Source organism: Ctenopharyngodon idella, chromosome 14 (assembly GCF_019924925.1).
Source record: "Ctenopharyngodon idella isolate HZGC_01 chromosome 14, HZGC01, whole genome shotgun sequence".
NCBI lineage: Eukaryota > Metazoa > Chordata > Actinopteri > Cypriniformes > Xenocyprididae > Ctenopharyngodon > Ctenopharyngodon idella.
Window position 1 is genome coordinate 10,632,878 of NC_067233.1, and position 16,379 is coordinate 10,649,256.

A 16,379-nucleotide genomic window follows, 5' to 3' on the forward strand; every position below is an offset into this window, starting at 1 on the left:
TTTAGTAAATCTTATACATTATAAACACTATACATTATGATGAATTCTCTAAATCCACTTGTAGCAATTGATTTTGGACTGATTATCATTTTACTTCATGTAATTTTAATATCAGCCAATTATCTGTTATTGACCATTACATACTCACCAACAAACTGACTCTCTGATTCTTCCCTCGAACCTTCAGAGACTCATTCCCCTGCAAGTCTTCTCTAGTGGACTCATGTGTGTCTGCAGGTTTGGTCTTTCCACCCTGATTCTGAGAAACACCTTTAGTGTTTTTTTGTGGTGTGGTGAGGTTGTTTAAGACCCTGTTGACCTGTGGATTCTTCTCTTGTGACCCATCTTTACTAGTTTTGAAAGAGGTAGCACTTTCAGACCATCGGCGAGGTCGAGATTTTGAGGCTGGACCACTTTCTTGGCAAGTGGAGGAGCGAGTTCTTTTAGCTGCACTGGAGCTCTTCACACTTTGAGCTGGTGTGGCAGAAGTGCTGGTTACTGTATTAGAAATGGATTTGGTAGGAGATGACTTCGTTTGGTCCATAGTCTGGCTTTCATTAGTTTGAGGGATGGAGCTCGATGAAGTCTTTGGTGTCTTGAAGGGGTTGGTGGCACGTGACATAATTTTAGACTTTATATTACTGAAGTTAGGCTTCGGAAACCGTTTTATTTCTATTTTGTTGCTTTTACTCGCGGACATCAAGGATGTTTTGGGCTTTTGAGAGGCAGTGTCTTGCTGCTGACTTATAACTTGAGCCATTGGACTCAATGAATCCCCTTCATCTTTATTCAGAGGTGACTCAGATAGAGATGGGAGGCAAAACGTCTTGTTACTCACAGACTGCACTGGAGTTGAGGTTTGAGCATTGCCACTGATGTCTAGATCCTCAGAAGCGGTAAGAAGCACCGTTTTCCCCTCCACTGGAGTGATTGAGTGATTGGATCCACCGGTGTTGCATGCCAACTTTTGCACATCTTTATTAGATTTCTGATAATGAACAGGTGTGACACATTCAAGTTTCTCAATGCTCAATGACTTTTCATCTATTAGAAAGGTCTGATTGTTTGGTTGGATGTAGGTACACTCCAAGCCCTGATTCTTGGACTCTCCTTGTGGCACCTCGGCTAGGCCCTCGCAGACATCAGGTAACATGCCAGATCCCACGCCGAGGTCTGAAGATATATCCAAGGAGGTTCTGGAGTCCCCGATCAGCGAGATGCTAAGGGGCTGGTCAGTCTCGTGCAAGACAAAGCTGTTACTTCTCATCACCATCTCACCAGAGCTCACAGAGCAGCAGTTCTCACTAGATCCACGCCGTGATGGTTCGCAGGAGTCCACTTCAGACAGCTCACGCTCTCCACTGTCAGGGGAGGCTTCTGAGCTCCTGTCACTGCCTCTATCATTGCATTCAGTGTTTTTTGGCTCCACTACTAAGAGAGTCACATTTTCATTCCAATTGTCAATTTTTGATTTGGCAAAGTCCACAGCAATTGTGCCACTTGATTTCACTACCTTTGAGGAAGAAGTCTCAATTTTTGCAGGGCAAGTGATACAGTCCTCCATTTCTACATCATGAGGACTGTCTGTACCGCCACAACTCAAACTGCTAGTGCTTCTCAGTGAATCGGGGGAATGCTCACTGGGGCAGGTGATGTTATTTCCATTTTTGTCCTCAATGGGGAAAGTAAGATTCATGGATCTATGCGTGGTCTCCATGACAATTTCACATCCGAACTGTCTGAAACACTTCTTGTCTTATAATAATTGTATTGTCTTCTGAACTTCAGTACAGGGTTATTTATTGAAGCACATTGTGTGAATGTTCCTGAAAGAAAAAAGGAAAAAGTTGTAAACAAATTCTAAATAATCCATCTATTGTCTAGATTGATGTGAGAAGTTATACAAGACAGAGGTGACTCAATGCGCTGTAGCTAAAAAGAGGGTATTAGCTATTGTAGATATAACACGTCACTGAACAAACACACAGCCTGGCCAATTACAATTTGGGTAACCTGTTGTGTTATTGGTCGCAATAAGTAATGCAGTGCACTTTGTGCAGACATTACATAATATACTGACCAATTACTTTTAGAGTAATGAGAAAATGGATCCCTGTTTAATTCTTTATGTCTTCTAGAGAAACACCATTAAAAATGCAAGAGCTTACTCATAGGTTATCAAATTCTAGTTCTTCTTAATGTGGAACTGAAAAACACATTTGGAAGGGTTTTATAAAGCATTTTGAAAACTTTGAATGTACACTACCGTTGTTTTGGGGAATTCTGCTCCAGTGTTTTTTTCTTTTCTTACTTTACCTTTTTTTAATAGAATTAGTTGCGCTAACATTTAAGTTTGGTTGCATAAAGATTTTTTTAATGTTTTTGAAAGAAGTCTCTTATGCTCACCAAGACTGCATTTGTTTGATAAGAAATACATTGAAAACAGTAGTGAAATATTATTACAACTTAAAATAACATTTTTTTAATTAACATTTTAATATATTTTAAACGACAATAGATAAGCAGTCCTGAGTGCTAGTGAAAACACCTTGCTGTGTTTATTATAGGGACAGATCTAGCTCTGTGACAGGACGGCTCACCCTTGCAGACATGCCTTTTTCAAACACAGAAGGCTTGCTGTGACTTAACACAAACACTAATACTTCCAAAATGTTCCATTTATTTTTATGAAATCTGATGACCAATAGTTTCTTCAAGATTTAGTGAAAATACAGAATGACCTAACATATTTCTGAAGGCCAGGCTACTAGGGATCTGTTATTTTTTGGGTTCTGTCTCCCCACATTAACATCATTGCACTACTCCACAGGGGTGGAAGAGGCATGGCATACTTTGCCTCTGCTGAGGGAAAGGCCTTGCATGCTCTAATGCACTTCTGTCTAGTACAATGAGGAGAGAGGCCAGTTCATGCAGATGCAGAGACAAGCTCTCTGTCATGCTTCTTTTGAAATAACAAAACCCGCATACAATCACAGCATGTGAACATGCAACTTTAACCATCAATATAACCCTGATGTTATGGATGAAACTGTACACAAACAAAAAGCAGTATCACAAATGACAATCAGAATCTGCTCACGAAGTGAATGATGACACAACAATGTAATTACCACTCTGAATTTGCATTTATGTCGGCTGTATCAATAATAGATATTCATGTGCTGTTGAAAAATACTAATAGCGCTAACTCTGGATTATAAAATCTTTCAACAAGCAATGTTGTCTTTTCTTATCTGTTTTGTCATAGTCATGCAGTAATATTACACTCACAGGTTTAAAGGGTTAGTTCACCCAAAATGAAATTTCTTGTCATTAAGTACTCACCCTTATGTCATTCCAAATCCGTAAGACCTTCGTTCATCTTCAGAACACAAATTAAGATATTTTTGATGAAATTTAAGAGTTTAGTTTTTTTTTTTATCCTCAACAGAAAGCAACGAAATTACCACATTCCAGGTCCAGAAAAGTAGTAAAACATTGCTAAAATAGTCAACGTGGTTCAACCTTAAATGTTATGAAGCAAGGAGAATACATTTTGTGCGCAAAAACAAAAATAACTTTATTCAACAAATTCGTCACTCCCCTGTCATTCTCCTACTCTATTTTTATTGCAGCACTTCCAGGTTCTACATCAGAACGCCGGCTCAGTATTGGCACATGCGTGTGAGGCTGACGCAGGAGCCGGCCAATAATGAGCCGGCATTCAGACATAAACACGGAAGCACTGAACTGTTCACTGCGTACGAGTCTGACAGGGTAGAGAAGAAATTGTTGAAGTCATTATTTTTGTTTTGTTTTTGCGCACAAAAAGTATTCTCGTCATTACATAACATTAAGGTTGAACCACTGCAGTCACATGGGTTATTTTAACGATGTCTTTAATACCTTTCTGGACCTTGAATGATGGTAATTACTTTGCTTTCTATGGGGGATTAAAAAAAAACCTTGGATTTCATCAAAAATCTCTCAATTTGTGTTCTGAAGATGAACAAAGGTCTTACGGGTGTGGAACAACATGACTGTGAGTAATTAATGACACAAATTTCATTTTGGGTGAACTAACCCTTTAAGCAAATACCTATCTGGCTGTTTGAACATGAAAAATTCACTAAATTTTCAAGTTTATCAATTGAACAAAGGTACCAAAACCATCAATTTCCCATTATTTCCTTACATAAAAGCATAATGATAAATACATTCACTATAATTCTATTTCTCTCCCAAATATTCCGATTAAAAAGGCAGTGCAATAATTCCTTCTTCGGCTCGCTGACTGAGTGAAAGGTTACCTTGGGAACTAACAGTGTGCTTAGTCATTTACAGACTGACTGCTCATGCAAGGGCTGGGCATTAAAGGAACAAGAGCCCCTCTGTTAATACTTCACTACCGCTGGGAGAATTATTGATGGACGCATCTTATTTCATCTTTAAAGGAACATAAAACTGATATATTGAACACTCATAAAAAGCAACAGTGAAATACAATGAATCATTCATTCTTGAGGGTTATAGCAGCCTAATTGCTAAGAGCCCAGTTTGGAAAAATGTCATTTAAAAATGTCATAACTGGGGCACTAAATCAGCTTATGGCATAACAAGAAGGCATATGGCATAAACAAACTTATAATTTAACAGCATGTCTGTTAATGTTAAATAAAACAAGCAACATGAAAACATGCAGATGGATTGCAAAAACTTTATCAAATTGACTTTTAATTTATTTCATATTTTTAGTAAAAAAAAAAAAATAAAAAAAATGAATTTCATAAAGTCATATCTCCTAAGTCAAATGTCCTCAGCTTGTAACTGTTAAAAATTAAAAATAAAAAAATAACTATGGCTTTCTAATAGTATTTTTGCACTCGCTGTGAAGCAAATTTGTCTTTATTTTATATAGCAAGTAACTGATAATCTTTTATGAATAGATAAAAAACATAAAATTCAAGTCCTACCAGGCAAAACATTATGTCAGTTCAGCACATCCCATTCAGGCTCCTGCAGCACTCACAGCTCCATGTCTCGGGATCAATCCTATTAGTGCTGTGGTAAACACTACACCACACTAAACGCACGTATATAAAGACTGCCAGCTCTAAAATACCCATCAGCCCCAGCAGTCCCTCCTTCAGCACCACTCGTGGCTTGCAGCAATGGTCTGTCTCGTAGGAATGTGGCACAGTCCAGGCTGCTGTCAGCACACTTTTGGGCTGTCCCTGCATACTAAAACACGCCTCTACTCGTACAGCGCTGTTCAAGATCCAGCCTAGGCCATGACTAAACTCACTGCAAAGCCTCAAGGCTAACTTTACAAGGGACAGTGGCTGGTTACCCTATCCCAGACAAGCCCTACATAAGGGGAGTGGCCAGGGCATGTCAGGCCGAAAGCAGTAATCGCTGCTGCTGAGCAGCCAATAGCATTTTTGAAGGGATTTGGGCATCACAGGGGATAAATGAAGGGAAATACTGCAAAACTGGATGTCAACTACACAGTTATTTTCTGCTGAAGAAAACCTTTAACATAAAACTAAGTGTAAATATTAATTATAAAACAAATATACACAAGAAAGGTTCATGTTAATGTTATTTCTATTTAGAAAAGCAATCCTTCTTTGATGCATGACAATGAGGCATTTACTATAAAAAGCTGCAACACTTTCTTTGTATTGACAAATACTTGGCAATACCTTGATTTCCTTAAGTTATGTAACAGCAGGCATGAGGGGTATTATATCCTGTCAATGGGAACAGTACTATTTCTGAGTAAGCCGTCTTTAAAAGGCCTTTAAACCAGAGTAGGAATATATAATCTTGGTTAACAAACAATACCACTAAGTGTTGGACACCAGGGGCCTGTACCATGATGGTAGTTGAACAAACTCAGGGTTGTAGGATTAGTTTCGAGTTGACAAACCAAACCACTCCAATCCGGCTTTGTTGGTACCATGATGCTTATCATCAACTTTCTCTGTCAACTCAGCCTTTGATCCTGAGTTTGTGGAGCGTGTGCACATGAATGTGTGACATCAGTGGTGAACAGCCAATCAGATACCTTGCAACAGAGAGAAACTGATTCACTTCTCGCGAGAGAGCCAGCGCGATTCAAAACTCTTTTGCTGAAGATTAAGAGATTGAAGAAAATGAAGAATTTAAACTCATTTACACTGGCGAAAATAAAAGAAATTATCTTGCTCTATCAGTGCAAGTGAAACTTGTGAAGTTTCTTTTAAAGAATTCGCTGTTTAAGGACTACAACAAACGGCTGGTAGGGACTACAATAAGCTTCTTCCCGGTTTAGTGACATCACCAACCATAAAATTTACATAAATCCTGCCCCCTGAGAACAGACACCAAAGGGGTGAGGGCATGTTGGGCAGCTTTAGAGAAGAGAAAGAGTTGTTGTAGTAGAGTGTTGTTGACATTTCATTTTACACCGGACTGCTTCACAAACGAGGGTCAATTCAACACACAAAAGATTAACATGACGCACATGCTAGTCGTTGAGTTGAATCAACTCCACAGCAACTACATAAATGTATCCACTAACCGATCAGAAACATCCAGTTGCATTCTATAAGTTGTAACTTCTCCCTGAGTCTCTCCATCAGTGTCCTACTCCGGTTTGAACAATGTAAGACTGAACACCGTTGCTGACAATCATCATTTTAGTTGCGTGAGATTCTCCAGCTTTCTTGTTGTTGAGTAACAGAAGCGTGAGCTGCTAAAGCTCCACCCTCTTCTGGAAAGCGAGCAGCAGCTCATTTGCATTTAAAGGAACACACATAAAAATGGTGTGTTTTTGCTCACAGCCAAATAGGGGCAATTTTGTCAAGCTATAATAAATGATCTGTGGGGTATTTTAAGCTGACACATTCTGGGGACACCAGAGATTTATATTACATCTTGTAAATGGGACATTATAGGTCCCCATTAAAATAACAGTTATTTTAACTATAATAAATATGCAATACTACGGTTTTAATGTATTTTGTAAATGTAGCTTTGGTGAGCATAAGAGACTTTCCAAAATAAAAAAATAAAAACATAAAAAGTCCCGAAGGGCACCTGCACTATAACCTGCTGTGGAATTCAAAGCTTGTGCCCTTTGAGCTTTCCACTGTTTCTGAACACTATATCTGGTCAAGACATACGTCCCATAGTACCATGCTCTAATGGTGCATTTGAGACACACAAACCAACATGGACTAAATAATATGATTCATAGAATATTCCATAACATAGGTTGGTTCATGTCTAAAGCATCTAAATCAGTGTTCAATCAAAAACAATCAGAAGACTCAGGGAGACAATTCTGAATCTCAGTGAAGAAGTGGGTGGAAAACAAGGAGAAGAAACTAGCTTATTTAGTACCTTTAAATCTACTAACATATTCCTGCCCAGCTCATGTTTCTCCCTCATACCTCCCTCTGAGCCACAATCTATTTCCTGATCGCTGCCTTTAAATTGTCTTGTGCACCTGACAGAGAAATATCAGACGCCTGTTTGGGATCTCTGGCAGCTCGGTCTATAAATAACACGTGGAGTAAACAAAGTTGTAAAGCTATACAAGCAGAAGATCCCTTTGAATAAATGTATATAGACGATACAGACTGAATGAACATGCAGTAGGCGTAAACAAACAAACAACAACAAAAAAAAGCCATGAAAGACAACTCACGCGACTCGAGTAACAGCAGAAACATGCCTCGCACTACTAAATCACGGATGAAAATGTAAGGTAAAAGAGTGAGTTTGTAGAAAAGTAGATATTTACACTGACGGCTTAATTTCTCTGGGTAGCATAGTGTACTTACCCTGCACGTCGCAAGTGGAATTAAACTGGGATTCACAGATGTGTCTACCGTTAACAGCAGCGCGTGCATAGTACAGGTGAGAGAGCTCAGGTGAGCTCGCGCTCGCCTTAAATGACGTCACTGCAGGAAAGACACGAGCCGCTAGTGTTCTGACACTCACTAGGCCTATAGCTACATGAAAGCCAATTAGGCACATCTGAACAATTTTTCAATATTTAGTCAAGTCTATTAAATATTTTGCTAAAAATTACTATTTCATATGTTAAAGTGTTGAAAGTGTTTTCATTCAGTCTATTCGCTTTTTTTCCATTTAGCTTTTTGTTATTATACGCCAGTGGTTCCCAAACTTTTTAGAGTGGAGTACCCCCTGAAGGGATTACCATCCTTCTGCGTAACCCCTCTCTTCCATTTAGACTGCAGTCACACCTTTTCCATTAAGGGACAATATTTGCCCACTAAATTGATTTAACAGTGCATATTTTTACCTTTATGAATAACTTTATAAAATAAATAATGTTTTAAATAAAAAATGTTCAATAGAGACAAATGCAATGATGGTAAAACGAAGTGATACTTTTAAATATTAAACTAAAACCGCCAGTAGGTGGCAGCAAGTAAGTGAGTCATCGAGTCATTCATTCAGTAACGAAGCAAGTGACTGTGAATGAATCATTGAATCTATGATTCTCTCGATTCGTTCAAAGCCGCAGAATTGTTCTCGAAACACAGACGTGTGTTGTAGTTCTGCTGTGGTTTTCGTTAGAACTATTTTTTCGTTGCACAATAGAGTAAATACTGACAGTACTGTGTTTAAAATGTACGTTTTGTTTTTTGACCTGTTGTATAATAATGTCACGTTTGCAGTCGTGGATATTTGGGAACAATTGCATTCTTGCTCGTTATCAACATTAAATACAAGAACTCACACAAGGTATGTTTTTGTATCGAAGAAAGTTTAAGTCTTAAATCGATATCAATCCACTATCTGTGTCTATATTTGTTCTTCATGCGAGTAAGTGCTAAATCCCCACTTTTACAAAAGTGCATTGTCGAGAACGGCAGTAATTTAGCGCGATTGAAGGCAGCAGACTCTGCACGTAATCTTATCATATGCATGCTGCTTCTGTGGATGCAGTCATTTTTGACTGCAAAAGATGAGGTAATTTGATCAAATGTAATGGATTTACGGCATTTTGCCACTTAGAAATACATGCTCGGTTTTAATATTATTTTAAGGTAGGGTAGAATTAAATTAACTACTCAGCATTTTGTTCGCGTACACCCTTTTGTCACCTCACGTACCCCAGTTTGGGAACTATTATCTTTAACTTAAACTTGCTGTGTGTGGATGGAGTTTTACCAGCATCAGTTTAAATGTATGTTTTTTGCCTTTTTGCCATTTATTATGATATTTAATATGTTGACAGGAAGCAAAATAGGTGAGAGCAGGCAGACGGGATCCGGAAAATTCCATGAACATGGACTCAAACCTAGGATTCTTTGCACACAATTGCACCAGAGGTCAGCACACTGCCCACAAAGCCATGGAGAAGTGCGAAACTTATCCCATGTGATAAATATTAGAACCTCATGGGGGGTTTCATGATTCTTTTTGAAAGCGAAGTAGCGATTCTTTTTTAGGAAAGTAGCGATTTTTTTTGGGGGGGAAAGTAGCGATTCTTTTTGGGAAAAGTAGCAATTCTTTTTTTTGTGGAAATGTAGCGATTCCTTTTTGGAAATGTAGCGATTCTTTTTTAAGAAAGTAGCAGTTCTTTTTGGTGAAGTAGTGAATCATTTTGAAAAATGTAGCGATTGGTTTTGAGGAAAGTAGCGATTCTTTTTGAAAAATGTAATGATTCTTTTTGTATATTTTTTAAAAAAATATACAGCTGTCAAAATCCACAAGCCTAGACTCGAACCTAAGATTCTTTATATGCAACTGCACCAGAGGTTGGCACACTGTCCACAAAGCCATCGGGAAGTGCAAGAGTGAGCCAGTATGATAAATATTAGAAACTCATGGGGGGGAAATCCGTTTCCCCCCCATATGAGACATATTAATGCAGTGACTTAAAACATGCTAATTCTATTCTGTGTGTAACTAAAACAGAAATAAAAAAAAAATATATATATAATGACATTTAAAAGCAAAAACTAAAAGACAAACACAAAAAATTACTAAAACTTTTAACTAAAATTACAATGAAAGCAGAAAAACTAAAAATCAAATCTAATAATTTTTTTAAACAAAAACTATAATACTACCTCAATGATAAGTGTGTCAGTCCCCGAAAAGCACTGAATTTAGCTCTCTTTCGTGTCTTTTTGCACTTAAACGGTCAAAAAACATCCGTTTTGGCAAGTAAAGTACAGTTGGTTGTCTTAAGTGAACAGTTTGGAGAACATCAGATGTATATCAGTATATTGGTATCAGTTTCAGTGTACAGTGTGATCTGTGTATTGTTAGAGAAATGCTTACTTAATGCATTACAATTTAAATAGATTTTAGTCGACTAAGTCTACTGTAGATTCAGTTGACTAAAATCGTATGATATTTAGTTGACTAAAACTAGACTAAAACTAAAACAATTTCCGATGACTAAAATATGACTAAAACTAAAAATTCTTTTTGTGGAAATGTAGTGATTCTTTTTTGGAAAGTAGTGATTCTTTTGGGGAAAAGTAGCGATTCTTATTGAAGAAAGTAGTGATTATTTTTGTGGAAAAGTAGCGATCCTTTTTTAGAAAGGTATCATTTTTTTTAACGATTCTTTTTTAAGAAAGTAGCAATTCTTTTTGGTGAAGTAGTGAATCTTTTTGAAAAAATGTAGCGATTGGTTTTGAGGAAAGTAGCGATTCTTTTTTGGAAATGTAGTGATTCTTTTTGGAAATGTAGTGATTCTTTTTGAAGAAAGTAGCGATTCTTTTTAAAGAAAGTAGCAATTCTTTTAAAAGAAAGTAGCGATTCTTTTTGGAAATGTAGCGATTCTTTTTGGGTAAAGTAGCGATTCTTTTTTGGAAAAGTAGCGATTCTTTTTGTGGAAATGTAGTGATTCTTTTTGGGTAAAGTAGCGATTCTTTTTTTTGAAAAGTAGCAATTCTTTTTGTGGAAATGTAGCGATTCTGTTTGAAGAAAGTAGCGATTCTTTTTGTGGAAATGTAGCGATTCTTTTTGGGGAAAGTTGCGATTTTTTTTGTGGAAATGTAGTGATTCTTTTTGAAGAAAGTAGCGATTCTTTTTGTGGAAATGTGATTCTTTTTGGGGAAAATTGCAATTCTTTTTGTGGAAAAATAGTGATTCTTTTTGAAGAAAGTAGCGATTCTTTTTGTGGAAATGTAGCGATTCTGTTTGAAAAAAGTAGCGATTCTTTTTGGGGAAAAGTAGCGATTCTTTTTGTGGAAATGTAGCGATTCTTTTTGTGGAAATGTAGCGATTCTTTTTTGGAGAATAGCAATTCTTTTTGAAGGAAGTAGCGATTCTTTCTGGGAAAAGTAGCGATAGTTTTTTGTGGAAAGGTAGTGATTCTTTTCGGGAAAAGTAGCAATAGTTTTTTGTAAAATGTAGCGATTATTTTTGTGGAAAAGTAGCGATTCTTTTTTAGAAAGTAGTGATTCTTTTTGGGAAAAGTTGCGATTATTTTTTTGAAAATGTAGCAATTATTTTTGTGGAAAAGTAGCGATTCTTTTTTAAGAAATTAGAAATTCTTTTTGGTGAAGTAGTGAATCTTTTTGAAAAATGTAGCGATTGGTTTTGAGGAAAATAGCGATTCTTTTTGAAGAAAGTAGCGATTCTTTTTGGAAATGCAGCAATTCTTTTTGAAGAAAGTAGCGATTCTTTTTGGGGAAATGTAGTGATTCTTTTTGGTAAAGTAGTGATTCTTTTTGGGGAAATGTAGTGATTCTTTTTGGTAAAGTAGTGATTCTTTTTATGGAAATGTAGAGATTCTTTTTGAAGAAAGTAGTGAATCTTTTTGAAAAATGTAGCGATTGGTTTTGAGGAAAATAGCGATTCTTTTTGAAAAATGTAGCGATTGGTTTTGAGGAAAATAGCGATTCTTTTTGAAGAAAGTAGCGATTCTTTTTGGAAATGCAGCGATTCTTTTTGAAGAAAGTAGCGATTCTTTTGGGGGGAATGTAGTGATTCTTTTTGGTAAAGTAGTGATTCTTTTTATGGAAATGTAGCGATTCTTTTTGAAGAAAGTAGTGATTCTTTTTTGTAAAATGTAGTGATTATTTTTGTGGAAAAGTAGTGATTCTCTTTTAGAAAGTAGTGATTCCTTTCGGGAAAAGTTGCGATTATTTTTTGGAAAATGTAGCAATTATTTTTGTGGAAAAGTAGTGATTCTTTTTTAGAAAAGTATCGCTTCTTTATTAGCGATTCTTTTTTAAGAAATTAGCAATTCTTTTTGGTGAAGTAGTGAATCTTTTTGAAAAATGTAGCGATCGGTTTTGAAGAAAGTAGTGATTCTTTTTTGGAAAAGTAGCGATTCTTTTTGAAGAAAGTAGCGATTCTTTTTAAGAAAGTAGCGATTCTTTTTTAAGAAAGTAGCGATTCTTTTTTTAAAAGTAGCGATTCTTTTTTTAAAAGTAGCGATTCTTTTTGAAGAATGAAGCGGTTCTTTTTGAAGAATGTAGCGGTTCTTTTTTGGAAAAGTAGCGATTCTTTTTGAAGAATGTAGCGATTCTTTTTGAAGAATGTAGCGATTCTTTTTTAGAAAGTAGAGATTCTTTTCGGGAAAAGTTGCGATAATTTTTTTGAAAATGTAGCAATTATTTTGTGGAAAAGTAGCGATTCTTTTTTAGAAAAGTATCGCTTCTTTATTAGTGATTCTTTTTTAAGAATGTAGCGATTCTTTTTTGGAAAAGTAGCGATTCTTTTTGAAGAAAGTAGCGATTCTTTCTGGGAAAAGTAGCGATAGTTTTTTGTGGAAAGGTAGTGATTCTTTTCGGGAAAAGTAGCAATAGTTTTTTGTAAAATGTAGCGATTATTTTTGTGGCAAAGTAGCGATTCTTTTTTAAGAATGTAGCGATTCTTTTTGGGGAAAGTAGCGATTCTTTTTTAAGAAAGTAGCGATTCTCTTTTGGAAAAGTAGCGATTCTTTTCTAAGAAAGTAGCGATTCTTTTTTAAAGAAAGTAGCGATTCTTTTGGAAAAGTAGCGATTCTTTTTGGGGAAGTAGCGATTCTTTTTGGGGAAGTAGCGATTCTTTTTGTGGAAATGTAGCGATTCTTTTTGAAGAAAGTAGCGATTCTTTTTTGGAAAAGTAGCGATTCTTTTTGAAGAAAGTAGCGATTCTTTTTGTGGAAATGTAGCGATTCTTTTTGACGAAAGTAGCGATTCTTTTTGACGAAAGTAGCGATTCTTTTTGAAGAAAGTAGCGATTCTTTTTTGGAAAAGTAGCGATTCTTTTTGACGGAAGTAGCGATTCTTTTTGACGAAAGTAGCGATTCTTTTTGAAGAAAGTAGCGATTCTTTTTTGGAAAAGTAGCGATTCTTTTTTGGAAAAGTAGCGATTCTTTTTGACGAAAGTAGCGATTCTTTTTTGGAAAAGTAGCGATTCTTTTTGAAGAAAGTAGCGATTCTTTTTTAGAAAAGTAGCGATTCTTTTTGAAGAAAGTAGCGATTCTTTTGGGGGAAAGTAGCGATTCTTTTTGAAGAATGTAGTGATTGTTTTTGAAAATATAGCGATTCTTTTTGAAGAATGTAGAGGTTTTTTTTCTAAGAAAGTAGCGATTCTTTTTGAAGAAAGTAGCGATTCTTTTTGTGGAAATGTAGCGATTCTTTTTGAAAATGTAGCGATTCTTTTTGAAAATTTAGAGGTTTTTTTTTTCTAAGAAAGTAGCGATTCTTTTTTAAGAAAGTAGCGATTCTTTTTTAAGAAAGTAGCGATTCTTTTTTAAGAAAGTAGCGATTCTTTTTGTGGAAATGTAGCGATTCTTTTTGAAGAAAGTAGCGATTCTTTTTGAAGAATGTAGTGATTCTTTTTGAAAATGTAGCGATTCTTTTTGAAGAATGTAGTGATTTTTTTTTCTAAGAAAGTAGCGATTCTTTTTTAAGAAAGTAGCGATTCTTTTTGTGGAAAAGTAGCGATTCTTTTTGAAGAAAGTAGCGATTCTTTTTTGGAAAAGTAGCGATTCTTTTTTGGAAAAGTAGCGATTCTTTTTGACGAAAGTAGCGATTCTTTTTTGGAAAAGTAGCGATTCTTTTTGAAGAAAGTAGCGATTCTTTTTTGGAAAAGTAGCGATTCTTTTTGAAGAAAGTAGCGATTCTTTTGGGGGAAAGTAGCGATTCTTTTTAAAGAATGTAGTGATTGTTTTTGAAAATATAGCGATTCTTTTTGAAGAATGTAGAGGTTTTTTTTCTAAGAAAGTAGCGATTCTTTTTTGGAAAAGTAGCGATTCTTTTTGAAGAAAGTAGCGATTCTTTTTGAAGAATGTAGTGATTCTTTTTGAAAATGTAGCGATTCTTTTTGAAGAATGTAGAGGTTTTTTTTTCTAAGAAAGTAGCGATTCTTTTTTGGAAAAGTAGCAATTCTTTTTGAAGAAAGTAGCGATTCTTTTTGAAGAAAGTAGTGATTCTTTTTGAAAATGTAGCGATTCTTTTTGAAGAATGTAGTGATTTTTTTTCTAAGAAAGTAGCGATTCTTTTTTAAGAAAGTAGCGATTCTTTTTGTGGAAAAGTAGCGCTTCTTTTTGAAGAAAGTATCGATTCTTTTTGAAGAATGTAGTGATTTTTTTTTCTAAGAAAGTAGCGATTCTTTTTGGGGAAGTAGCGATTCTTTTTGAAGAAAGTAGCGATTCTTTTTGTGGAAAAGTAGCGCTTCTTTTTGAAGAAAGTATCGATTCTTTTTTGGAAAAGTAGCGATTCTTTTTGAAGAAAGTAGCGATTCTTTTTTGGAAAAGTAGCGATTCTTTTTGAAGAAAGTAGCGATTCTTTTGGGGGAAGTAGCGATTCTTTTTGAAGAAAGTAGTGATTCTTTTTGAAAATGTAGCGATTCTTTTTGAAGAATGTAGTGATTTTTTTTTTTTAAGAAAGTAGCGATTCTTTTTTAAGAAAGAAGCACTGCATTCAAAATATCACAAACTCATCTCAAAAGCAAACATTTGTCTTACTTCTCAAACACATTTGCCATAATATTCCATTTTTGTATATATATATATATATATATACACACAGTTATTCAAAACCTAATGCTCTTCTTTCATAAGCTGCTATGTACATTTCTGTACAAGATTGAAAGTAATTGGTAGATGTTGAAAAATTCATAGTAAACAGGAAAGCAAGATTGAAACCAAACTATTTATTTATTTATTTATTTTTTTTACTGTAAGCATTTGTCGTTGTGAATACAGTATTGCACAGTACGTAAGAAAATATAATACATCAACCATGTGTAGTTGAACAAAACAAACAAACAAACAAAAAGAAAAAACAGCATAATTTTGAAAAAGGTGAATATTACAAAGGAATGGTGTGTATTTGTGTCCTGTTAGAGGACCATATGTCTTCACAAGTATAGTAATACCAGTGCATTTTGACTTTGTGGGGACATTTATATACAGAAAATACAGTATAAAAACCATTACACCTCTTGAATGTCCCCATAGAACATGGAAACCCAACATGTGTGTGTGTGTGTGTTTGTTGGTGGGCGAGATGGTTGGGTGAATCTAGGCTTCATCTCTCCTCCTGGCTGGGTCCGGCCACAAGACTTCATCCATGTCACATGCTATGTTCTCTCTTGCATATCCTTGGATGGAGGCAGTGTCAGTGTCTCCACATGCCTCCTCCATTGCCTGGAGAAGTGTTACGTTGACATAGGGACAACGATCATGCACTTTCCAGAACCATGTGGAGAAAAATTCCTCAATAGGGTTAAGAAATTATGAAAATGGAAGCAAGTAAACAACAGAAAAGTTGTTCAAAACCTATAACTTGACCTTTGGCCTATTTATAGGCCTATTCTAAAACCATGATTGGTTGGTGTTAAGTAAAGCAATGAGTGTTTGCACATGTGAGGAGTTAGTGTGAGGCACTGATGAATTAGTGTGGCATTTTGATTGGTTGTGTTTGAAAAAGGAATTCAAGATACTTTTTGTTAGATTTTTGTGTGTTACATAGAGAATTGTGTGTTGTGTTTTGCAAAAAATGTTTTATGAAATTGAAAACTGAGTCGAAGGCTGAGAATTAGTGTATGGTTTTTGCAGTTTTGGTGTGTGGTTCTGTTGTTTGAGTGTCAGGTTTCAGAAATTGTGTGACAAGTAAAGATTTTGTGTCTAAGCAGTTGAAAAAACTGTAAGAGGTCATGATGCTTCATTGCTCTGTCATGTCCGTAACGTTTTAAAGATTAGGTTTATGTCATATAACAATTATAAATACAAATAACTTAAAACTTTATATACAAAGCTTAATGATGTTTATGTTTATTAGGATCAACAATTCAAATCGCTACTTTCCTCTTAACAACCATAAGCGTTTGGATGTGACCATTACGGAGGTGACCATTACGGATGCTTCATGTTAAATCATATGCTGCATATGACTTTG

The 16,379-nt window shown here is 35.7% G+C and overlaps 1 protein-coding gene across 5 annotated transcripts in view; it reads right to left on the minus strand.

The window, feature by feature from the left end:
* The window catches only part of mtus1a (microtubule associated tumor suppressor 1a), a 36,269-nt gene extending 28,299 nt beyond the window's left edge, over positions 1-7,970 (minus strand). For 2 of the 5 annotated variants that reach the window (XM_051859552.1, XM_051859548.1), the window contains exons 1-2: positions 4,974-5,133; positions 149-1,826 (exon numbers count right to left, since the gene is read on the minus strand). In XM_051859552.1, coding sequence (XP_051715512.1) covers positions 149-1,717 — 1,569 coding nt within the window. In that variant the 5' untranslated portion in view covers positions 1,718-1,826; positions 4,974-5,133. Of the gene's footprint in view, positions 1-148; positions 1,827-4,973; positions 5,145-7,832 lie in introns of those variants that run through there. The other 3 variants (XM_051859549.1, XM_051859550.1, XM_051859553.1) reach the window with 3 other exon arrangements.
* Between the last annotated feature and the right edge of the window lie 8,409 nt (positions 7,971-16,379).